Below are 24,163 nucleotides of genomic sequence, written 5' to 3'. Positions count from 1 at the left end.
ATGCCAGCCGAGGTCTGAAGTCAGTGATGGTCACTGTAGAATGATGCCTTAAGAATACATTTTTGGGGTTTGGGGATTTAGCTCAGTGGTAGAGCGCTTGCCTAGCAAGCCCAAGGCCCTGGGTTCAGTCCTCAGCTCCAAAAAAAAAAAAAAAAAAAAAAAAAAAACAATTTTGGATAAAAGTAGAAATAAAATGTTTTTAAAAGTAACTGAACCAAAGGGAAAGAGGACTTGCTGGCAGGAATCTGAGATATTTTCAGTTGGACTGGAGCCTCTTCACACTTCTGTGATTTAAGAGTGACTGCCATGAGCCCTCAGCTTCTTTTACTCTGATCCTGTGTCTTTAGGGACACTAGGGAGGGGAAAGGGACAATTGCACTGCCCCACTTGGGCAGTTGTAGCAGAGAGCACTTTGGACCCCAGGGAAAGGATATGTACTTATTAGACCACTTTTGATTTTATTGTCTCTCACCTTCTGTTAAAACCATGGTGAACAAAACAAAACAAATAAGAAAAACACCAACCAACCAACCAAGACAAAAAAAAAAAAAAGCCAAACAGAAGGACCATTTTTAAAAATACAAAATCTTGTAGGATCTGAGATGGCTGAGAAGCAGGCTGGCACACTAGAGACCCCAGAAGGAGAGGACGGTGGGGCTTGCGAGGACGGTGGGGCTTGCGAGGACGGTGGGGCTCGGAGGACCTGCAGGTCCTGCACAGCAGCCACAGGAGCCACCACCCAGGAGCTCACTCTCGCTTCATAGAGAGCCCATGGGGAGGAAGACACCCTTCTCCTCTCCCAGCCCCAGCCTCACATCTGATTCACTTTCCAAAGTGTAAGAGCAAGGCTTCCCACAATCCAGGAGACATTGACTTTCTCAGGAGCATCCATTCAGGACGAAAGAACGAGTCAGAGAAACCAGGCGATTGTCCAGGAAGCGACCTTTTGAGGCCTCTGTCCATTAAAGGACATGTGGATGAGCCCACCTCAGCTCTCAGGATGTCAGTCCCTTGGGGGCCCTTTCTTAAACAAGAGCCAACAGAAGGAAGACTGCCATGTGTCTAGCACAAGGGAGACAGTGAACCAGTGAAGAGGAGGCAGAGAAGCCACCACAAGTGAAGACTGTGTTGGAAGACAGTCCTGTGGGAAAAGCAGTCTTGGTGGCAAGGCCTCCAAGAACAGAGAGCAAAGCTGGAGGGTGAGGAGAGAACAGCCCAGAGGCACACACCAATGAGAGGGCAGGAAAAAGGAGAATCAGCAAGCAGACTCTCAGGACCCATTCCAGCTTGCAGGGAAAGGACGTACCCTGTGACCAGCTGCACCAGTGAAAGAAAGTTCCAGAACCCTAGGGATTAAGCGCAACAGACCTTCCAGGAAAAAGAAAACAAAGCTAGGTCCAGTACAAAGGATCAGACATCACAGAAGCATCCAATGAAGCAGTGGGATCCTCTCTGTTTCTGAAGGAAAGGCTGTCGTCTGGAATTCTGGACATACCTAGCCAGCAGTGGAAAGGGCAGAACTACAGAAAGGCTCACTAGTAAAACTATGGACGTCAGTGTGTCAGAGGGAGACTTAGCCAGTGCACAGAGAATAGAACTGTTAAGTGTAGACTAGGCAATGGTAAGAGAAACTTCAGTGAATGAAAGCATGTGACAAGAATCAGCTGCCAGGCGGTACTTTTTAAAACACGGTGTTGGCATCATGTCCTCCTGGAAGTTACACCAAGTCTCTTCCTCACACTCAGAGGGTCAACTTTGGTTTTCTATGCAAAAGATAGAGCTGGGACTTGAATGCATAAGAGGTGTACTGGGAAAGGACACACACAGCCTAGCAGAATTTGTGGGAAGCTGCAGCCAGGTGAAGACGTACAAGCTTGTGCAAGGAGCAGCCTTGAACACAGCCCAACTCTACAAGAAGAATCAGGCAGAGGAACCTGCCTTACTCTCCACCTCCAACTCTGTGGAGAGTTGCTGCTGTGGCGCTGTGGAGATGGTCAGTGAGGGCTGTGGAGATGGTCAGTGAGGGCTGTGGAGATGGGTCAGTGGGGGGTGGGGAGATGAGTCAATGAGGGCTGTGGAGATGGGTCAGTGAGGGCTGTGGAGATGGGTCAGTGGGGGGTGGGGAGAAGAGTCAGTGAGGGGTGGGGAGATGGGCAGTGAGGGCTGTGGAGATGGGTCAGTGAGGGGTGGGGAGATGGGTCAGTGAGGGGTGGGGAGATGAGTCAATGAGGGGTGGGGAGATGGGCAGTGAGGGGTGGGGAGATGGGCAGTGAGGGCTGTGGAGATGGGTCAGTGAGGGGTGGGGAGATGAGTCAGTGGGGGGTGGGGAGATGGGTCATTGGGGGTGGGGAGATGGGTCAGTGAGGGGTGGGGAGATGGGTCATTGGGGGTGGGGAGATGGGTCAGTGAGGGGTGGGGAGATGGGTCATTGGGGGTGGGGAGATGGGTCAGTGAGGGGTGGGGAGATGGGTCAGTGAGGGGTGGGGAGATGGGTCATTGGGGGTGGGGAGATGGGTCAGTGAGGGGTGGGGAGATGGTCATTGGGGGTGGGGAGATGGTCATTGGGGGTGGGGAGATGGTCAGTGTGGGGGGAGATGGTCAGTTGGGGGGGAGATGGTCAGTGGGGGTGGGGAGATGGTCATTATTGGGGGGCAGGGAGATGGTCAGTGGGGCGGAGATGGTCAGTGGGGGTGGGGAGATGGTCATTGGGGGTGGGGAGATGGTCATTGGGGGTGGGGAGATGGTCAGTGTGGGGGGAGATGGTCAGTGGGGGGAGATGGTCAGTGGGGGTGGGGAGATGGTCATTATTGGGGGGCAGGGAGATGGTCAGTGGGGCGGAGATGGTCAGTGGGGGTGGGGAGATGGTCATTGGGGGTGGGGAGATGGTCATTGGGGGTGGGGAGATGGTCAGTGTGGGGGGAGATGGTCAGTGGGGGGGGAGATGGTCAGTGGGGGTGGGGAGATAGTCATTATTGGGGGGCAGGAAGATGGTCAGTGAGGGGGAGATGGTCAGTGGGGGGGAAATGGTCAGTGGGGGTGGGGAGATAGTCATTATTGGGGGGCAGGGAGATAGGTCAGTGGTGGGGGAAGGATCAGTGTGGGGGATGGGTCAGTGGGAGAGGGAAGTGATTGTCATGTAAAGAGGAATTATATCTCTAGTACCCTCATTAAAAAGCTAAGCACATTGGTATTCGTCTGTAATCCCATAACAGGGAATATAAATACTGGATGGTGCTGGAAGCTGCTGGCCAGCCAACCTAGCTAAATTGGTGAGTTACAGGTTCAATGAGAGGCCATGTCTCAGAAAATGAGAACAACTGAGGAAGACAGTGGGCATCAACATGTACACATGTATGTGATCCACATGTGCACATATCCACACATACACACACACAAGAATTCTATTTCCAACTTCCTTATATTTCTTTTTACTTGGATCATAGACTTAAATTGTTTATACTAATATAAACATTATATTTTTATAGATTTTGTTTTTCTGAGAGTTTGTGTCTGTTTTGTTCTATACTGCACAATCTTGTATTTGACAGGTGCCCAGCTGTTGTTTAGACCACTGCTAAATAAGTATGAGAAAGAAACTCTAGAAAACCAGAATTTATACCTTGTTGGTGCCTCGAACATCCGACTGTTGCTGGGGGCAGAAGCAGTAGGCCTGGTGAAGGAATGTACAGATGGCGCCATGCGGGCCTTCACCTACAGAACCCGCCACAACTTTAAAGGTTTCCACGGTAAGCAGCAGAATTTTTTCCAACCCAAATGTGTTTGCTGGAGAGCAGTGTTTGATTCCTAGGTCAGGTGCTGCATAGCACCAAATAGTTAATATCTAGGCTTTGTGGGCCTTCGCCCTACTTAATTACTCAGTTCTGCCATTTGAGGCACAGCAGTAGCCCTTGACCACAAGTAAATGAATGGCCAGGCAGTGCAGGGTCCTGGGGCCATGACATGGCCCTCCCTGGAGTAGATGAACACAGTGTAGAAGGTCCTGGGGCCGTAACATGGCCCTCCCTGGAGTAGATGAACACAGTGTACAGGGTCCTGGGGCCGTAACATGGCCCTCCCTGGAGTAGATGAACACAGAGTGAGCCTTATTTACGTTATTCTAATTTCAGTAATGAATGTTCTCAATAGCAAACATAGGAGTTGAGTATCTTGGAACCTCACTTCCTGAGTTTTCTGGCTCCTTCTGATGTGGTGTGATGGTGGGTGTGTCCTGGAATTCACCGGCATCTCGAGAGAGAGTTCTGGAGAGAATTGGCCTTGGACTCTCTGAAGGAAGGCGTCTCAAGCACACTGGCTCCTGGTAGAATTTTGGAGTTAAGATATGGAAGTAGGCCTCTTGGTACTAACTTACTGTAGGATGTTCCCTTCAGTGACATGGTGATCATTTTCCTCAATAAAAAGATGTCTGTCAGAGCTGCTGTTTTCTTGCAGACTATTCTTCAGGATACTTGGTTCCCATGGGTAGTGAGGCCATGGGACAGTTTGGAGGGCTTTCCCTTCTAAGTCAGCCTTCCCAAAAGGTTAGAAGCATTGGCGCAGCGCAAGGGTATGCGAGCTCACACAACATCACCCTACCATCTTACCTCCCCATTAAAAACATCCTACAGTGAAGGAGTACAGCTCTGGTCTCTGGCTCTATGTAAAGCTGGGACAGTGTGTGCTGATGGACGACTGGGGCCAGAGAAGAATAGAAGCGACTGAAGGCTGGGTTAGAATTCAGTGGGGTACCTCATCCTTGCCACCTGTTGATTTTCCAGGTTTGTACTTTGACCACTCCGTAGGTTGTTTCTGTTTATGGCATTTCTATAACCATAAGCATAAAAGCTAAGCATCACCAACTTCATATTGCTATGAAGAAAGTAGCCAGAAAGTCTTGTGTTTCAGGTAACAATGATGACTTCCTCACCATGGCTGAGTGTCAGTTCATTATCAAACACGAACTTGAGAATCTTAGAGCCAGAGACGAGAAGATGATCCCCGGCTACCCGCAGGCCAAATTGTACCCCGGGAAGTCACTGAGTAAGTCACTGTCGGCTTGCGTCTCTGAGCCCACTCTCAACACTCCTTATTGCCCAGGAATCTGGATTGCTCAGCAAGTTCACACCCCTGGAGTGCTGTGCCTTTAGGTCGCGTGCTCTGTCCGTTTTGGAGTCATTGGGTCCTTGTAGCATCCAGTCAGCTTGAAGTTGAGTGTAAACCTAGGCTGACAGCAATGTTCACTTTATGACTGGACACACCCTGGTGAAACTCAGTGTGGGTAGGGCATGAAAGGGTAGGTGAGGCTTTGTCCCAGAGTCCTGCTCTTGTTCCCTTGGGCTCACCGAGTGACATCACAGAGTGACTGAGGACGTCTTAGCAGCAAGGGTAAGGTGGATAGGCCCTGTGTAACGGTACCTTGAGGCGGGCGATGGCTCCAGAGTGGAAGTGCACCAGTGTAAACAGCAGCAAGGCCTAAGCTCTGGTCTCCGCCTCCCAGGTCTGGGTCCCTGCATCTGGGTTTCTGTTCTTTTCACACACTCTCTCTTCCCAACATAGAGTTTCAGTATGTAGACCAAGTTGGCCTCTGCCTCACAAGATCTGGGATTACAAGTGTGTGTCACCACACCCGGCCTGGTTTCAGTCTCCAGGCAGGAGGGCAGTGCTTCAAGAACCACTGACATTTCCTAGTTGCCACCCTATGTGCTTCGAAGCCTGTGTGCTCAAAGCAAGGTTCAGATGGAGGCTGCCCACTGTGTGCTGTTGAGCGCCTGCAGGCTCTCGGGGCCAGGTGGAGGCTGCCCCGTGCGTGTGCCCTTTGTGTGCCTTTGGGATCTTTGGATAGGGCAGTTTCTCACTGGCATTTGGACACTAGGCCTTTCACCTTTCGTCTGCGTGTGATAAAACTGTGTCAGGTGCTGGGTCTCTGCCTACCCGCTCCTTGGTCTCTGTTTCTGAACCCATGTGACTCTGTCTCCCAATCTGTCTGTGGGATGCAGATTTGCCTTGGTTTGATGGCATTTTTCCAAAATTTAATCTTTTTTGACCTTTTGTTTTAAATATTGCAGTACTTTCTTAGGATAAATTATCTTGACTTTTTTTTTTTTTTAGGAACCTTCTCCCCATACACACCCTCAAAGTGAGCTGCAACAGTTGTCCTTGTGTCTTGCAAACTGTATTCTAGGTGTCTAGATCAATGGGGGCTTTTACTTTTATTATGGTATTAACACACCATGCTCAGGTGGTGGTGGCACACACCTTTAATCCCAGCACAGGAGCCAGAGGCAGAGGCAGAGGCAGGAGGATCTCTGTGAGTTCGAGTCCTGCCTGGTCTACAGAATGAGTTCAAGGACAGCCAAAGCTACACACAGAGAAGCCCTGTCTTGAAAGACAAGCAGTTTTTGTGTACACCATAAGGCAAGAAGACACTCCCTGGGGCAGTTTGCACATTTCGTCTTTGTTCTCCCTGGAGGAGGATCACAGCAGAAGGGAGACATAACTTCCAGCGTCTGAGTTTGAAGACTGGTTGAGGTCTTGTTGGACCTCCTTTCTGTCCCAGGCTGCAATCTCCCCAGCATTTCTCTCCTGAGAGGCATCGGTCCGGAGAGCACTTTGTCAAACAATGGGGACTGCACATAGATGCCTAACTGTTGTTGCAGGATGCTCTGCTCATCTGGCTTCTGAGTTAACTCCAGTGTGTTCCTTTCCTAGGCCACTTGTCCCACCGTGAGTCTGTCTTTATATCGATGGATATCTAATACATTTCCTCCATTGCTTCAGTCACAGAGAAAGTAGGAATGGCCTGGGGTGGCTGTCAGATCACAGGTGTGTGAGTCTTTGGGGACGGACACACCAAGCTGCTTCCTATGCTTGTTGTCTCCACGTCACACACTGTCTTTGCCCGAGGCCATCCTTATTAGGGTTAGAAAAGCACCCACTCTGCTGCTGGCTTAGACTGGATGTTTAAGAGCTTGTCAGACTCCACAGTGCCTGGCAGGTTGTGAGGCTCAGGCTCTGTGTCATCAGCGTGTGGACAATGGTGTTCTAGTGTGAGCCTGTTCTCGCCCCCTGCTGGTGGACTCTACCTATCTTACAACTCCTGATGAATACCACTTACTGCTTTTTTAAATGATAGGAATGTTTTATTTATTTTTATTGTGTTTCTGATGTTTATTTCTGTTCATCTTACAACTTAATTTTGCCATTTACTTTTAAAAATCGTTTGTATTTTTTTTTCTTGATCAGTCATAATCCTAGAGATTGTTAACTATGGGAATTCCGTCATGTGTCTGGCACTGTGCTGTCTGTAAGGTGTGCTGTGCACGTGCTTGCTCTCTGCCCTGTAGTTTTATTTTTAGCTGCATGAAGATTTTGGCAGGACTCCAGTGCAGCGCGTCTTTCACAGTTACGATCACTGTTTGTTCACTGCTTAGTGTTGGATAAGGTTGAACTCACTCCAGGCGCCTGCTTCTGTTTACCCTTTGCTTTTGGCACTGCTGAGGGTCATTGTAGCTGCATCCGGTGTTAGAATTTGTTTTACATGCAGCCCAATCTGCAGACTTTTTTCCCCTGTTGATGCCGTTCAGTTCTGTGACTCTGGTGGCCAAGGCCTGGGCTCCACACACACTAGGCACTCCTGTCCCACCCACTGTAATTTGGATGTGCGCTGTTTAGTCTGCCCTACTCTGAATTGGGCAGTGTGGGTTGGTGTTATACTTCATGTTGAAATTGCCTTTTTCTGTGCTTCAGACAGAACTTTTACCTCATGATATGTCTTATTCCTTTCCTCTTTTCAATGAAAAAGGCTAGGCAATGCCTACTTTAAAAATTTATTCAATCAAGTTTGACATGACATTAAAATACATCCAATAGTTTAATACAACATTTTCTTAATTTATTTGACTACCTGTTTGTATTTTTTTTTTTTTTTGGTTCTTTTTTTCGGAGCTGGGGACCGAACCCAGGGCCTTGCGCTTCCTAGGTAAGCGCTCTACCACTGAGCTAAATCCCCAGCCCCTGTTTGTATTTTTTTTAATTAATTTTTAGTTGTACAGAAAATAGATGTTGTGATATTTTCATATGTGTATATTTCTGACTTCATGTTCCCTCCTCCATGACCTTCCGTTACCCCCTCCTCCTGGCCACTCCTCAACTGAAAACCTCTACCTTCTGCTTTCACATTAAATTTAGATTTGCATATGAGAAAAATATGAGGTATTTTGTCATTGTCCCCTGCCCCCTCCCATGACTTTGCTGTCCTCTCTCCATGTTAACCTCTCCCTACCCAATGCTTAGAGGATCTGAGGGCCATACTCTTGGAGGCTTTACCAAAGTGGCTACTACACATGATATGTTTCTCTGCAGTCCTCTGTAGACTGGATCATGCAGCCGACCTCAGTACTACCTTGGAGGCACAGGTGTAGTGCTGTGGGAACAAGTCCTGTGTGGAAATAGCTCTCCTTGTAGGGAGCAAGCTCTTAGTGCTTGGCCAACTTAGCTGTGCCCACCCATTTGGGAACCTCCAGTTCCCTGGACTTTTGGATGAAGGCTGCCCAACTCTGACAAACCCTACTGTTTTACATCATGCAACCTAAGCGCTGCCAACCACAGGAAAGACTAGACTGGTTTTTGTCAGTTCTTTTCTTGGGCATCATCCAGTCGCCATATAAGAATGATTTGCTGTTACTTGAGGAAACATTTTCACAACTGCCTTTGATGACTTGGTGGTATTGACTGTGTTCCATAGTTGTAGTGATGTGTGTGTGTGTGTGTGTGTGTGTGTGTGTGTGTGTGTGTGTGTGTGTTGGGGGCTCTTCTGCACCCTCTGGATCATTGACTGTCCTAGTGGATTGTGTATGTGTGGGCTTTTATGTACCCGCTGCAACATCGACAGTCCTAGGCTTATATACAAATTTTCCCACCTGCATTTCTGTCTTTCCCTCTTTGTAACTTTGTTGATTTGGAATTTGTAGTTATTTCATGCTTTCTCGCATTGCTGTTCTTTCTGTTCTCTCAGCTCCTGTTAGCATTTTCATTTTGGAGAAGTGTTTGCTGGGATCTCTTCACTATGTCAGCTTTTCCTTGCATAATGCTCATAGCATTGAGACTTCCTGACACTGAGACTTCCTGACACCGTGACTTCCTGACACCGTGACTTCCTGACACTGTGACTTCCTGACACTGTGACTTCCTGACACTGTGACTTCCTGACACTGAGACTTCCTGAGACTGAGACAGTGACTCCTGACACAGTGACTTCCTGACACTGTGACTTCCTGACACTGAGACTTCCTGAGACTGAGACAGTGACTCCTGACACAGTGACTTCCTGACACTGTGACTTCCTGACACTGTGACTTCCTGAGACTGAGACAGTGACTTCCTGACACTGTGACTTCCTGACAGTGTGACTTCCTGACACTGTGACTTCCTGACACCGTGACTTCCTGAGACTGAGACAGTGACTTCCTGACACTGTGACTTCCTGACACTGTGACTTCCTGACACTGTGACTTCCTGACACTGTGACTTCCTGACACTGTGACTTCCTGACACTGTGACTTCCTGAGACTGAGACAGTGACTTCCTGACACTGTGACTTCCTGACACTGAGACTTCCTGACACTGTGACTTCCTGACACTGAGACTTCCTGACACTGTGACTTCCTGACACTGAGACTTCCTGACACTGTGACTTCCTGAGACTGAGACAGTGACTCCTGACACAGTGACTTCCTGACACTGTGACTTCCTGACACTGAGACTTCCTGAGACTGAGACAGTGACTTCCTGACACTGAGACTTCCTGACACTGTGACTTCCTGAGACTGAGACAGTGACTTCCTGACACTGTGACTTCCTGACACTGTGACTTCCTGACACTGTGACTTCCTGACACTGAGACTTCCTGACACTGTGACTTCCTGAGACTGAGACAGTGACTTCCTGACACTGTGACTTCCTGACACAGTGACTTCCTGACACTGTGACTTCCTGACACTGTGACTTCCTGAGACTGAGACAGTGACTTCCTGACACTGTGACTTCCTGACACTGTGACTTCCTGACACCGTGACTTCCTGACACTGTGACTTCCTGACACTGTGACTTCCTGACACTGAGACTTCCTGACACTGTGACTTCCTGACACTGAGACTTCCTGACACTGAGACTTCCTGACACTGAGACTTCCTGACACTGAGACTTCCTGACACTGAGACTTCCTGACACTGAGACAGTGACTCCTGACACAGTGACTTCCTGACACTGTGACTTCCTGACACTGAGACTTCCTGACACTGTGACTTCCTGAGACTGAGACAGTGACTCCTGACACAGTGACTTCCTGACACTGTGACTTCCTGACACTGAGACTTCCTGAGACTGAGACAGTGACTCCTGACACAGTGACTTCCTGACACTGTGACTTCCTGACACTGTGACTTCCTGAGACTGAGACAGTGACTTCCTGACACTGTGACTTCCTGACAGTGTGACTTCCTGACACTGTGACTTCCTGACACCGTGACTTCCTGAGACTGAGACAGTGACTTCCTGACACTGTGACTTCCTGACACCGTGACTTCCTGACACTGTGACTTCCTGACACTGTGACTTCCTGACACTGTGACTTCCTGACACTGTGACTTCCTGAGACTGAGACAGTGACTTCCTGACACTGTGACTTCCTGACACTGAGACTTCCTGACACTGTGACTTCCTGACACTGAGACTTCCTGACACTGTGACTTCCTGACACTGAGACTTCCTGACACTGTGACTTCCTGAGACTGAGACAGTGACTCCTGACACAGTGACTTCCTGACACTGTGACTTCCTGACACTGAGACTTCCTGAGACTGAGACAGTGACTCCTGACACAGTGACTTCCTGACACTGTGACTTCCTGACACTGTGACTTCCTGACACAGTGACTCCTGACACTGTGACTTCCTGACACTGTGACTTCCTGACACTGAGACTTCCTGACACTGAGACTTCCTGAGACTGAGACAGTGACTCCTGACACTGTGACTTCCTGACACTGACTTCCTGCTATTGTCTGCTAGTTTTTTGCTTTGATTTCTCAGTCCTCTCAGTTTCCTCATCACATACCTTTATCTTTTTTTGTGATTAGTACTTATTATTGTTTTTTGTGTTGTGTTTTTGAGTCAGGAGCTCAGTCTATAGCCCAGGCTGCACTCAGATTTGCAGCAATCCTCTGACTTGAGCCTCCCCAATGCTGAGATGACAAGTATGAGTTAATTTAAGATGAAGCTCTGTCTTCCCCAGGTTGGCAGTTTTGGAGGAATAGGGCATGGGAGGAAGAGGCAGTGGTAGTGAGAATGGGAGGAAGAGGCAGTGATAGTGAGAGGCTTAGGCTTTGTCCTGCAGTGAATCCCCTGGGGGCAGTGCTCTGTAGGGAGTTTCTAGGGAGTGCTGTTCTTGCAGGGCTTGGCCCTGACTCAGCACCAAAGCTGATGGCCTTGCTCCTGGTAGTAGCTAGCAAGGCGCTACAGATGTGCACCAAATCCTGGAGGCTCATCCATGTCCCCCCTGCGTCCCAGGAACTCTGGAGCAAGGCCACGGACTGCCTGCTCTGCCTGAGTTCATAGACGTTTTACCCTCTGTTGACCTTAAAGGCTTTGTTTCATGCTTTGTGTCTTACATTTGTAAATTTTTGTTTTGTAAACCTTATTTTTAATGTTTCTGGATTGGTTTTGATATTGTTTTTAATTTTGTCTCATGAACAAGTAAGTGTTGTTGTCTCTGGTATTCTAGGTAACTAAGCTTCCCACATTCTGTATCAACAGAATGTTGATTGATGCATTTCCAAAAGGGTACACATAGTCTTCCTCATTCACTTGGCTGAGGCATGTTCCAGATACTTCTAGGTGGTGTTCCAGTACAGTATAGTACAGACACCCCTGTGTAGCACAAAAGCAAGGTCCTGGAGCTGCTGGAAGCCCCCCCACTCTCTGTTCCTCTGTACCAATCAGCCAACCAGGTAGACTTGACCAGGTTTACCTGGAGTTTCCACGCTTTCTCTGGTAGGGCTCACCGGGAGAATGCTGTACCCCAAGCCCAGCCTAGCTTCCTGTTTGTCAGTGTCATCACAGCCCCTTTTACGCAGCATGAGTTCTCACTAGAGCCGAGAGATGGTACTATGCCTGGATTCTCCAGGACTGTGATGTGAAGAAACCTTGTTTCTTATAAAGTTAACCCAGCTCAGGTCCTCTGTTACAGTAACAAAAGAGCAGGTAGCATGTGCTCTAACACATCTGCTGTCTTTACCATTACAAGGCTGCCAAGGCTGTGCTTTAGAAGGCAGCAGCATCTTCTTTAGGACGTCCTCTGTGTGCGGATACACAAGGTGGAGAGGGGAGTCTGTCCTAGAACCCCAAGTACCACAACCAGGAATGCATGCAAGGATATTCAACCACTGAAATATGTGTGCATTAGATTACACATGGCACACACAAGCACACAAGCTCATGAACACTGTGTTTGGTCACATGGATTTGTTTGTAGTCTTCATGTTAAACAGGTTTGAAAACAAATGAGAAACACAGGAGACGTAGATTCTGGGTGCAGCCCTCTTGCTGTTTGGATGGAAGTAGCCTGCTTACCATACATCAGCAGCCACAGGGAATGCGGGGCTGTGCTGACCATCCATTGCTGTGGAACCCTCCCTTCCTCAGCTTTCTACTGTCTGGTCAGATCCAGGAGGAGTGGCCAGCTGCCCATTGCACAGAGTCTGCCCCGAGTCCTGAGATGGCTTCCCTTTTGAGGTGAGTGCATCAGGCAGCCAGAGGCAGCTGTGTGTTAGTGTCACTGCCTTGCTGCTCTGTGCTCCTCAGACCAGGCCACCCTTCATTCCCTTGGGTGAGATATTAATTGGTTTGCCAACCATCCAGTGGCTCTCATAAGTCACTCCAGCATGGAGTGGCTATTGATGAATTGTCAGCACTCTGAAAGGAAGGATCTGCCTGGAGTTGCTGCCTTCTTTTGTTAGGCCCAAGCACAATCCTATTTTCCTTTCAAGGTAAGAGTCCTTCCTTGTAATTACAGTTGGAGCTGACACGAGGAGGCTGGAGGTTTGTAAAGAAGCCAGCCACTATTTTTAGAGCTGAAACCAGAACCATGCTCTGGCATTGGTGGTGATGAGAAGCTGGTAATTTAGACTTGAAGTCTTTGTAAAGGTTCCACTCACTGTCCTATTTTTGAAGATATATAAGCAGATATATTTGAGCCTGCTGGAGCGCCTTCCATAGTGAAGTCAGCTTGTGTAGGAGAACCTGAAACTTCGGTGCTACAAGCCAGCTCAGACCACTGGGGCAGCAGTGGACAACACTGTGAGGGAGAAGACCCTGCTGCAGCTGTGCACCGCTACACCAAGGGCCAGGACTCGGGTTGTGGGTGGTTAGTCATGTTAGCCAAAGAAAAGTCCTTAGAAATCCTAGCATACAGAACTGGCAGAAGGTGCTGACAGCACCTGATGCTGTGGACCTCAAACCATATGTGTCTTTCTACCTCAGAGCTGGTACTTTCTTTCAGTTGGTTTCTTTTCCAGTCACTAAGATAGGGGACCCTTCGCAGCACCTTGCCTTTTAAGTCCTCTCCTCCTCTGTATAGAGCCTGAGTAATGGATTGTAAGAAGACCCATGGTAAGGAGTTCTCTTTTCCTCCACTTAGTAGAGCTGAGATCCCATCAGGGTGTGAAGGTAGTAGACCTGCCTTTTTGATGCAGACTCCATTGTATAAGCAGCCATTCTCTTTAGTAAGAAACTACCCCAAAGACTCATGGGAAAAGTACCCCAGCCCCCCAGTGTGGCCTGAGAACTGAAGATCCGGCATACTAGCGTCAGTACCTATAGCAGATAAGAGATTCTGGGTCCATCGAGTGTGGTGAGGAGGCACTTGGTCCACTGTGTTTCTTTTCCATATTGTGTGTGAATGTTCCAGCCATGCTGGTCACCCAACTGCATAGAGAAGGAGGGAGTGCTGTGAGTTTGAAGTTCCTGTTTATGGATACATATTGTCATCGGGTTGGAAAGATGGACATGAGTGAGAACGCCGCTGTCACAGAAGCATCTCATGTGCCTCAGGAGAGGACAAGTAGCCAGCAGAGATCAGAGTACTGGGGCAGGAGAGCAAATTTATAAGATGTATTCAGGTTTAAAATTAATTTAAAAATTTCCATTGGTCCTGGAAATCCTATTCTAAGTGTATACAGTGAGACAGAAATGAAGAAGTGGGTTAATGTATGCATAATAATTTCAGGATCTTTGGGGGGCTGGAGAGATGGCTCAGCAGTTAGAGGCCTGTGTTGGGTTTCAAGCACCCACATAGTGGCTCACAACCATCTGTAACTCCAGTCCCAGGGACTCCAATACCCTGTTTTGACCTCTGTGCATACCAATGCACAGGCAGAACATTCATACACATGAAATAGATAAATCTGAAAAAGAAGAATTTCAGTATTATTCATAATGGCAAAAAACCCTGAAACAATTCTTCTTCAACCCAGACTTAATCACAGCAGGGAGATGCTACAACTGTACAAGGAGAATTCCTTTACACTCATAGTTACCCCGCAAGGCTTTAGAGGGGGTGGGAGAGCTGGCTCAGTGGTTAAGAGTACTGTGTACTCTTCCAGAGGTTCCATCTATAAAGGGATCGGATGCTCTCATCTGTCCTGCAGACATACATGCAAATAGAGCACTCATGTGTACACATAAATGAATCTTAAAAAAGGTTGTATATCCCACAGCTCAAATGATCAAAGCACTGTGAGGCGTATAAGGCGATTGGTGTTCTGTACTTAAGCATCAGTATATTTGTGCACAGTTTTCAGCCTATGTTTTGACATCTGGTTGTACATTAAGTTGCACTGTTGCTGAGGGCATCCTAAGCTACGCTAGTGTCTTAGGCAGTTCTCACGCTTTCCTTTGCAGTGAGGAGATTGCTCACATCTGGCATCGTGACCCAGGTGTTTCCACTGCATGACACGGAGGCCCTGAAGAAGCTTGAGGACACCTGGTACACTCGGTTTGCTCTGAAGTATCAGCCCATAGGTATGTGTCACTGCCTGTGTCCCATGGATGAAGCCACTGTCTGCTCAGTACTATCCTGCCAGTGCTTAGCAGCTGCGTGGGCAAAAAGACGGCTTTGTTGCTTTTAAAATCTCATGTAGGCTTTGGCTAAATCTGATCTACAACATAGGAAGCTCAGAGTAGCCTTGTGAATATATATCCTCTAAAATAAGATCTCGTCTGCTTAGGTGTGTGTGTGTGTGTGTGTGTGTGTGTGTGTGTGTGTGTGTGTGTGTGTGTGTACTGCGGTGTGGTTGAGGCTGTGCATGTGCATGTGCGCCTGCAAAGGCCAGAAGAGGGCATCAGGTCAGGTTAAGGCGAATCGGAGTTACTGGATGCAGAGTGAACACAGGTCCTGGGCACTCTAAAGAGCAGCAAGCACTCTGAATTGCCTAGCGATCTCTCCAGCAAAGACAAACCACATCTTCATGTGAGGACAGCCTACTGGGAATATTTAGTACTTGAAATTTTCTATCTCCAGAATGGCGGCCAAGCTGTGCTTGAGTTGAGCCAGACTCAATGAGAAATTCTCTATTTTCTCTGAATAAGATGAATTTTTGCAGAATATATTAATATTACTTTATGGAAAGCTACGTCAATATTAATGTTCAAACATTTTGGTTTAGTTATGTGTTTGAGTAAACCTTCTTGTCAGTGCTGGAGATTACACCTTGAGCATGCTAGACAAATGCTCTACCAGCGAGCACACCTGGCCTTTGCTAAGATTTTAAGCATGGAGACAGTATTCAAGTTGGAGCTTCACTAAGTGTTGCTGTCATCTCTTTTTCTTTAAAGGACATTTCTTTTTTATTTTAAGAGAATCCTTCTTTATTTATTTTTTTACTTCTGATCTTCATTTCCACAAACAACTGTTTACAATGTTGAACAAGAAGCGAGATGGAATGCTAGTGAGATGGTCAGAGGTTAAGACGCCTTGCTGCTCTTACAGGGGACTTGACTGGTTCCAGTTAGTCATATTGGATGCCTCACAACCACCTACAACTCCAGCTTCAGGGAGATCTGGCGTCCTCTTCCTGCCTCTGAGGGTACCTGTACTGTAACTCCAGCCCCAGGGGATCTGTGATACCTCATTCTGACTTCTGTGGGCACTGTATGCATGTAGTGCATATGCATACACTCAGACATACATGTATACATAAACTAAACTAAACTAAAAACTAAAACCTAATACCTAATAAAATCCACTGTATAATTAAGAACTATTTCCTCTCACTTGTCGCCCTCCCTTCCCCCTTATCCTATTCTTGTACCTGCTCTGAGGCCCAGGGATTGATTCCCCATGTGACCAAGGTTGGCAGAGGTACTGTATGAACGGCCTCTTTGGTTTGTCAGCAGGCTGCCCAGGCTGCCTCCTGACCAATGTTTATATGAAAGTGTGCATGAACAGCCTTGTCTTGATTTGGGAAGAAAGTATCTGTTAGGTGAAGGGGAAGTGAGGGAGAAGCTGAGGTAAAGCCCCTGACAGAGTCACTCCGGCAGCTGATGCCTGAGCTGTGAACTTGGGAAATGCAAGGCTGCCGTGCTGACAGGTGGGGGGCTGCGCTGCGTGCAGGACAGTGGGTGCCCCACACGGAATGGGAGTGGAGGTGCACGTCTGCTTATGCTGCAGTAGTGTGGCCATCTTTGGTGGCCTGTACCTCAGTTCCCCCTTCTTTCCCTGCAGATAGCATTCGTGGCTACTTCGGGGAGACAATCGCCCTGTACTTTGGGTTCCTGGAGTACTTTACCTTTGCCTTAATTCCCATGGCCGTCATTGGGCTGCCCTACTACCTGTTCGTGTGGGAAGACTACGACAAGTATGTCATCTTTGCCTCGTTCAACCTCATCTGGTCCACAGTGATCCTGGAGGTGTGGAAGCGTGGCTGTGCCAACATGACCTATCGCTGGGGGACACTGGTCATGAAGAGGCAGTTTGAGGAACCCCGGCCAGGGTTTCATGGAGTCCTTGGCATCAATTCAGTCACTGGCAGGGAGGAGCCCGTCTACTCCAGCTACAAGAGGCAACTGCGTACCTACCTGGTCTCTCTGCCATTTGTGTGCCTCTGCCTCTACTTCTCCCTCTATGTCATGATGATCTACTTTGACATGGAGGACTGGGCCTTGAGTCTCCATGAGGACAGTGGGTCTGAGTGGACCAGCCTCCTGCTGTACGTGCCCAGTATTGTTTATGCCATTGTGATCGAGATCATGAACCGTCTCTATCGATATGCTGCTGAGTTCCTAACGTCTTGGGGTAAGCCTCCACACTTTGTCCCATGTCTCTTTGCCTTTAAGATGTGCTTCTTGAGGTCAGAGGGTCAGGGAGCAATGGCTCAGCTGGTTAAAGGCACTGTCCTCCATTCTGAGGACTGAGTTTTATCCCTGAGACCTACATAGCAGAAGGAGAGAATCATGCCTCACACACACACACACACACCTGTACACACATGCACACATATGAATAAGTTGTTGCTTAGATGTTTGGGCTCACATGACAGCAGAATAGATAGCAGTCCTCTGGGCTTGCTATGGAGATCTAAGACACAGCTTGCCTGTGACCTCCTCTCATCTCCAGACTGTGGCCCCATAGTGACATGCCAGGTTCTGGGTGCCCCTCTATGCTTCTGTGCTTTTATGGATAAGAAGGTATTGATATTTACTCAGGCACCAACACTATACGGTATAGTCAGGGTAGCTCAGACATATCTGTGTAAAACCTGTCCAACACCAAAACATCCTGTTTCATGCTGAGGGAAAAATAAAATGTCTCCAGAGCAACTGAGATTTGCATCCCTCCGTCATTGATGGAGGCTCAAGGGTGGGTGTGCATGCATACATCTGTGGGAAAGAGAACCCAGATAGAGTTTAAAAGTGGAGTTCATAGGTCATTCAGTATTTGTCCATTCAAGCCAGTGTGTTGTGTTATCCTGTGGGAAGAGGTCTGGGCCTTAACTTAAAGGACCCAATGTTGTTTCTGTTTGTCCTCTAGTAACAGCAGCCAGTTCTTTCGGGGCTTTCTCCACACTAGGTCATATGTTCCAATGTCCACAGCCACTCAGGTAGCAGCCAGCCCTACAGTATGGCAGGAGGCTGAGAAGCCAGAGGCAGCATGGACGGGCTGAGATCAGGTAGTGTGTGCTAGTGAAGGCCAGGCCTCACTGCAGGAGTCTTCCAAGATGTTTTCTGTTCTTGCTTCTGTTGTCTTGGGGCCACTATATAATGTCTCTATTTCAAGGCTAAAATCTCAATTCAGGTTAATCCTGCCCAAGGCCCCATACAGAGCTGTGAGGCTTCCTCTGCAACCACTTTACTATTACAGTACAGTCTCCTCTTTTGGGTGGTTGGGTTGCCAACACTTCCCAGATTTCTTTTTCTCATATTTAGTAAAAATCATCCCCAATCACAGTGATATTTCAATGGGTGAGAATGTGCCCTATCGATGTTTTGGATGGCTATGACTGACAGCTGGAGATGCCTGGTGCCTCTGAGCACAGGCCCACTAATCCGCTCCATGACAACCTACATTGCTTCTTGTCTGAGATAGTCTTCTCTCCTCTTCACATTATAGAGAATCACAGACTGGAATCTGCCTACCAGAATCATCTTGTTCTGAAAGTGTTGGTGGTAAGTGGCATCTTCTAAGCCGTGGTCTCTTACGCAGTGCCATCCTGCTACCTCCTGGTGTCCGTGGGCACAAAGTGACTTCCAGATCTGAGCTACTCAGTGTAGTAGGGTCTTTCTGCTCTGGCCGCCTGGGTGCCAGCATCTCCGTGGGGCAGGCAGCCTTAAGCTCCATGGAAGGAGAAGGAGGGCTGCGGCCCCTGCAGGTGCTGCTGGCGCGGAGGGTGCTTGGTCAGAGCAGGCTTTGTACACAAGAGCAGGGAGCCTACATGCAGGGTCTGTGGGGTGTGAGGTCCCATGCAGTTCCTCCCATCTCTGCTCTTGCCCTTCGCTCTGTGTTTTGAACGCCTCTCACCTCCAGAGTTGATAGTTGAGTTTGGGCCTGAGGGGACAGGGAAGCACCCAAAGTCCTTGTCTGCAGCAGTTTTAGGAGGGATGGGCGGTTGCTGCGCTGTGCTGCAGAGCTCTTTACACTGTCGTCTTCTTTGACAGTTCAACTTTCTGAATTGCTTCGCCTCGCTCTTCTACATTGCTTTTGTCCTGAAGGACATGAAGCTTCTGCGCCAGGTGAGTGTGGTAACGGGATGCTGGGGAGGGGGCAGGTGCTTCGTGCTTTTATTTTGTCTATTTTGGTTCCCCATTAAATAATAAGCATTAGCTCAATGTCTTCTGCTCAGTGGAGAAGTTAGTTAAGTCTAATGATCTTGCAACTGAGCTGTTTGAGGCAGCGGAACCGACCCCTCCCAAGGCCGTTCTCATGCACAGGTGTCCAGAGCCTGTGATCTGTGGTCACTGATGTAGGTGGTTAGGATAACCTTTATCAGGTCTTGCAAACTTCATTTTTACATTAATAACATGTTAAACCTGAGAGAGTAGCAGATCCTGTGTGGCTCTGTTTCATGTAAGAAATGTTTGGGAAAGTCCTGCCTGCATTAATGGTATCATAGTTTCTGGATCATATAAAACTAGTGACTAATAAATTGAATTCAAAGTATTAATTTCTTTCTTAAAAATTTTGTATTTTGTTTGTATGAGTTTCTGGGCCACATCTATGCCTATATGCCAAGTACCAGATACCAAGGCCGAGGGCGGGGAGACAGAAAAGGGTATCAGATCCCCTGGAGCTGGAATTACAGATGACTGAGAGCTGCTGTGTCTGCCATGTGGGTGCTGGGAATCGAAACCTCATCCTCTGGAAGAACAGCTAATGCTTTTTACCAGTAGCCATCTCTACAGTCCTTCAGAGTATTGATTTCTCCTGTATATGCGTGTGTATGCAAAGGCACATCTAATGCTGAGTGTCTTTCTTGATTATTTTCCACTTTATTTTTTTGAGATACAGTCTCTCACTAAACCTGGGGCTTGTCAGTTAAGCAGGACTAGCTGCCCACTGAGCCCCAAGGATCTTCCTGTCTCTGCCTCCCTCCCCAGAACTGGATGCAGACACTAATCACCATGCCCATCTCTTTACTCAGGGAATCTGAACTCAGGTCCTCATGCTTACACAGCAGGCATTTTACTGATGAGTCATTTCCACAGCTCACACTTGTAAAATATTTAAGTCAGCCATGATCCCCACCCTGTGAAACCTGGCTATAGTTGGGTAAGATGACAAAGATCACAGTCACAATGTCAGGTTAACTTACTCTTCCTGAGAATTCTGGATTGGCTGGCCACCTGTCCGTCTGTCTGTCTGTCTGTCTGTCTATCTATCTATCTATCTATCTATCTATCTATCTATCTATCTCAGATAGTGTCTCACTATGTAGGATCCATGTGTAGACCAAGCCTCCCTCTGCTTCCAGAATTAAAGTCATGTCCCACCACACCTAGCCCAGCAGGTTTCTTCTGATATTATTCATGAATTAGAAACATTCCATTCACACCCAGCGTTGTAATGCTCGTGTTTGTGATATCATGCGGTGTTTAGAGTGTTGGAAGACTGTGCATGTTGTGGTTCTGTTCTGTTGTTGCTGAGTTGACACTCATTCCTCTCCTTAGAGCTTGGCCACACTCCTGATCACCTCCCAGATCCTGAACCAAGTTGTAGAATCTCTCCTTCCTTACTGGCTCCAGCGGAAGTACTGTGCGCGGGTGAAGAGGAAAGTGCGGGCATTGAAGTCGGATGTTGACACGACCTTGTATGAGCAAGTCCTCCTGGAGAAGGAAATGGGCACTTACCTGGTAAGGTGCAGTGTTGCGAAGTTACACTTTAGTGAGTGTGAGTGAGTGTGACTGTGTGTGTGTGTGTGTGTGTGTGTGTGTGTGTGTGTGTGTGCACGGTGTGCTCATTGTCTCCAAAGTGCTGTGTGCTTCACTCTAAGACCTCGGCAGTGGGTCCCTCAGCAGGAACCCCTTTGACACTAGAAGGACAGAACTACACATTATGATACCTCTGACTTGACTCTGTGACACCAGAGGGTGGAGATTACCTGACCACTTCACAGAGAGGGTGCGGGGCAGTGCACAGGAGAGATGGCCCCTGAAGCAGCAGAACTGCTCACCCATGACTGTTAGGACATCAGATTAATGCCAGTATAGCTTACTAATTTACGTATTGTGTGTGAGAGAGCCTGTGCTCATGGAGTCAGAGAACAGCTTCTGGAAGTCAGCTCCTACCTCCCACTCAGTCAAGGCAGAGTTTCTTGTTTCTGTTGCTCTGCAAACCCCAGGCCAGCTTAGCTGCCTGAGAGCTTCCGAGCCTCCTGTGCCTGCCTCTTGTCTCACAATTGGAGTGCTGGAGTTACAGATGTGTCTCATGGATCCTGCTTCCTGGTGGGGTGAATTTGGGGATTGAGTGGATCATGGAGCCTAATATTTTCCTTGCTGCTGAGTCATTGCTCTGCCCCAGGACAGTTCTAGAGGACTTACCTGTTATTTCGAGGAAATGAACATGGATTATTAGAGGTTTAGTTGCTCGTAATAAAAATATCTAGTTCATAAAAACCTAACTCTTCTCTCACTCTGCCAAATTTACCACCCTCCCAGGCCTCTCTGTTGCTTTTTCTAGGCTCATTGTGTGTTGTGCAGACCACACACACACACTCGCACACTTATACTCACACACACTTGCACACTTATACTCACATTCATACTCACTCACACTAGTTGACTCATATTCACACATACATACTCATACTCACTCTCAACACACTCATACACATTCACACTCATTCACACACTCACAACCCACTCATTTGCTCACACTCACACTTACACACTCATACTCTCACTCAATACACTCATACTCACTTACACACTCATACTCACACACTCTTGCTCACACTCACACACTCACACACATACACACACTCATTCACACTCACATTCACTCACTGAATCAGTCCTTCCTCATCTGAGAATGAATGGCCCAGAATCATCACTCTGATCTCTCCTGTGCTTTCACACTTCTTCCTTTATGAAGCATGACAGACAGCAGTGTGACCATAGTCCACTCCTGTGTGTGACAACACAAGCTCTAGAATTATCCTGAGCAGAAATAGACAGTGCAGTTCTGTTATTGGTCAGTAACCAAACCAGAAAGTGGATTCTAGACTCTGCTTGCTTGGCCCGGAGTCTGTGCTGTCAACATCTACCCATGTGCTCCTCGCTGAGGTCAGTTGTTCCCTGGCTGCCATAGGAGTCTGAAGTATTGCTGTGAGTCTGGAAGGAGTTTATCACTACAGAAAACTGGAGGAATTGCAGACAGAGAAGGCAAGGAAAATGAAGCCTCTGGCAGCCCTGGGTGTCCTGACCTGACCAGCTCAGAGAGCCCCTGTCCATTGCTACCCCTCCCTTGTACCCAGTGCTTTGTAGCCTTGTAGCTGTGGGAGGAGGGATGGAAATCCCTCAGTGCCCCAGCCAGCAGCCACTGCCATCTAGCCAGAGAGTCACCCCACCAAGCAGACTGAGGAGGGATACGTGCCGGGGTTGTGCCTGGACGTCGCTCTTGCACTGAAAACATTTTCTCATTTGAGAAATGCAATTGTTTTTAAAGATACTTTATTTAATATATTGTCATTTCAGTGAACAACAAAACGTTTTTCATTCTTAATTTCTAACAGAACTCACGTAAGGATGGCCTTAGAATTTGCAATAACACTTAAGAGTTGGGGCCAGAATGCTTGATGATGAAGGCAGGTGTAGAATCTTCCCTCACCTCACTTGTCACAGCATCAGCCTCTGTGACTTTCCTCAGAATGTGATTTTGCTGATGTGCTTGTGTTGGCCACAGTGAGCTGGGTTGTCCTGTGGCAGGTGGGGTCCTCCACTTGCTCACGTGGTGGCAGATTTTAAAGGGGTTTTTCTGTTTCATGTGACTGGGTTTCTGTGGGCACGTGCACCATAGCTGTGCTCCAAAGCCGTGCCCTGCCACTGGTCTGGCTCTGCCTTTGCTGCAAGCGGACAGTGTCAGACATTGTCTTTACCCAGCAGGTCTGCTGAACTTCCCTAGTATTCCCAGCACTTTCCCGTGGGTCTTGCTGGACTTTCTGCATGGACAGCTATGTCCATTTTCTTCCTTCTTCCTGACTCCACCTTGTCACTGTTGGCTGTTATGCTTGTTTGGTAGGAGTTTTGAGTCATGAACAGCACTGAGCTCTATCGAGCTCTCTCTCTGCTGCGGTTATTACCTTCTTGATTGTCTTACCATGCTACTGCACTGTATATTCATCAGGAGTATCTAAGACTTTACTTTGTGTTGAGACCATTCTACCCCTCTTCCCTTCTCAGTCATGAGACTGAGGCCCCATTTTACTCATCATGAGCATAGGTTTGGCATCTAGCAGGCACTACATGTAATATCTCAGAACGAGCGATCCCGCAGTCCCCGCCCTATTGCCTTCATTCTGTGCCTGCTTCCCTTGACATTCAGTTTGGCACTGGGTACAGACACTCCGTAGGGAACCTGTCGAGGTGAGAGAGGAGCAAGGTGGGATGGGCCCCTGGAACCTGAACTTTGTCTTAGGCTATCAGTGAATTAGGAATGTGAGGTTACGATTTTGACTGACATACCATAACCGCTCTACATGGCACTCTCAAGGCTGCCATCAGTTAGCCTTTGCTGGCCTCCACCTAAGAGGTCAAGGGTGCCTTGGGCTTGTGTTTGCTTGGCTACATTTGTATTTTTCTCTTCCTGCTCTTGGGTTTTACCTGGTGCCAACTAAGCCTGGTGGTTCTCAGTCTCTCCAAAGTGTAGATTAACTATCAGTGAGCAGTGGGTACCTAGAGTCACCTAGAACTGCATCCCTACCTAGCCCTGTGGGGTATGAGGATGGACTCCTTGAAATGAACTGTCACTTGCCAGGGGCCACCCAGCACACTGTGAAATAAGGAAGGGGTTTTCTGAGCAGGGGACCCTAACATGTACACACGTGCGCGCACACACACACACACACACACACACTCTCACACACTCACACTCACACTCACACCACACACACTCATACATACAG

General features: G+C 48.1%; 1 protein-coding gene across 6 annotated transcripts in view; it reads left to right on the top strand.

Moving 5' to 3' along the window:
- Ano10 (anoctamin 10) overlaps positions 1 to 24,163 on the top strand; it is a 119,067-nt gene that overhangs the window by 20,790 nt on the left and 74,114 nt on the right. For 4 of the 6 annotated variants that reach the window (XR_010054536.1, XM_039082772.2, XM_236774.10 and 1 more), the window contains exons 3-9: positions 3,549 to 3,746; positions 4,903 to 5,037; positions 14,952 to 15,071; positions 16,774 to 17,343; positions 18,658 to 18,713; positions 19,203 to 19,277; positions 20,712 to 20,894. Coding sequence is in view for 5 of the 6 variants with exons in the window: in XM_039082772.2 (XP_038938700.1) it covers positions 3,549 to 3,746; positions 4,903 to 5,037; positions 14,952 to 15,071; positions 16,774 to 17,343; positions 18,658 to 18,713; positions 19,203 to 19,277; positions 20,712 to 20,894 (1,337 nt within the window). In the remaining variant the exon portion in view is untranslated. The remainder of the gene's footprint in view (positions 1 to 3,548; positions 3,747 to 4,902; positions 5,038 to 14,951; positions 15,072 to 16,773; positions 17,344 to 18,657; positions 18,714 to 19,202; positions 19,278 to 20,711; positions 20,895 to 24,163) is intronic. The other 2 variants (XM_017596162.3, XM_063266494.1) reach the window with 1 other exon arrangement.

The sequence above is a fragment of the Rattus norvegicus genome, chromosome 8 (assembly GCF_036323735.1).
Source record: "Rattus norvegicus strain BN/NHsdMcwi chromosome 8, GRCr8, whole genome shotgun sequence".
NCBI lineage: Eukaryota > Metazoa > Chordata > Mammalia > Rodentia > Muridae > Rattus > Rattus norvegicus.
Note: the sequence above shows the minus strand (reverse complement) of the source record. Positions and strands in the feature narration are given on the sequence as shown.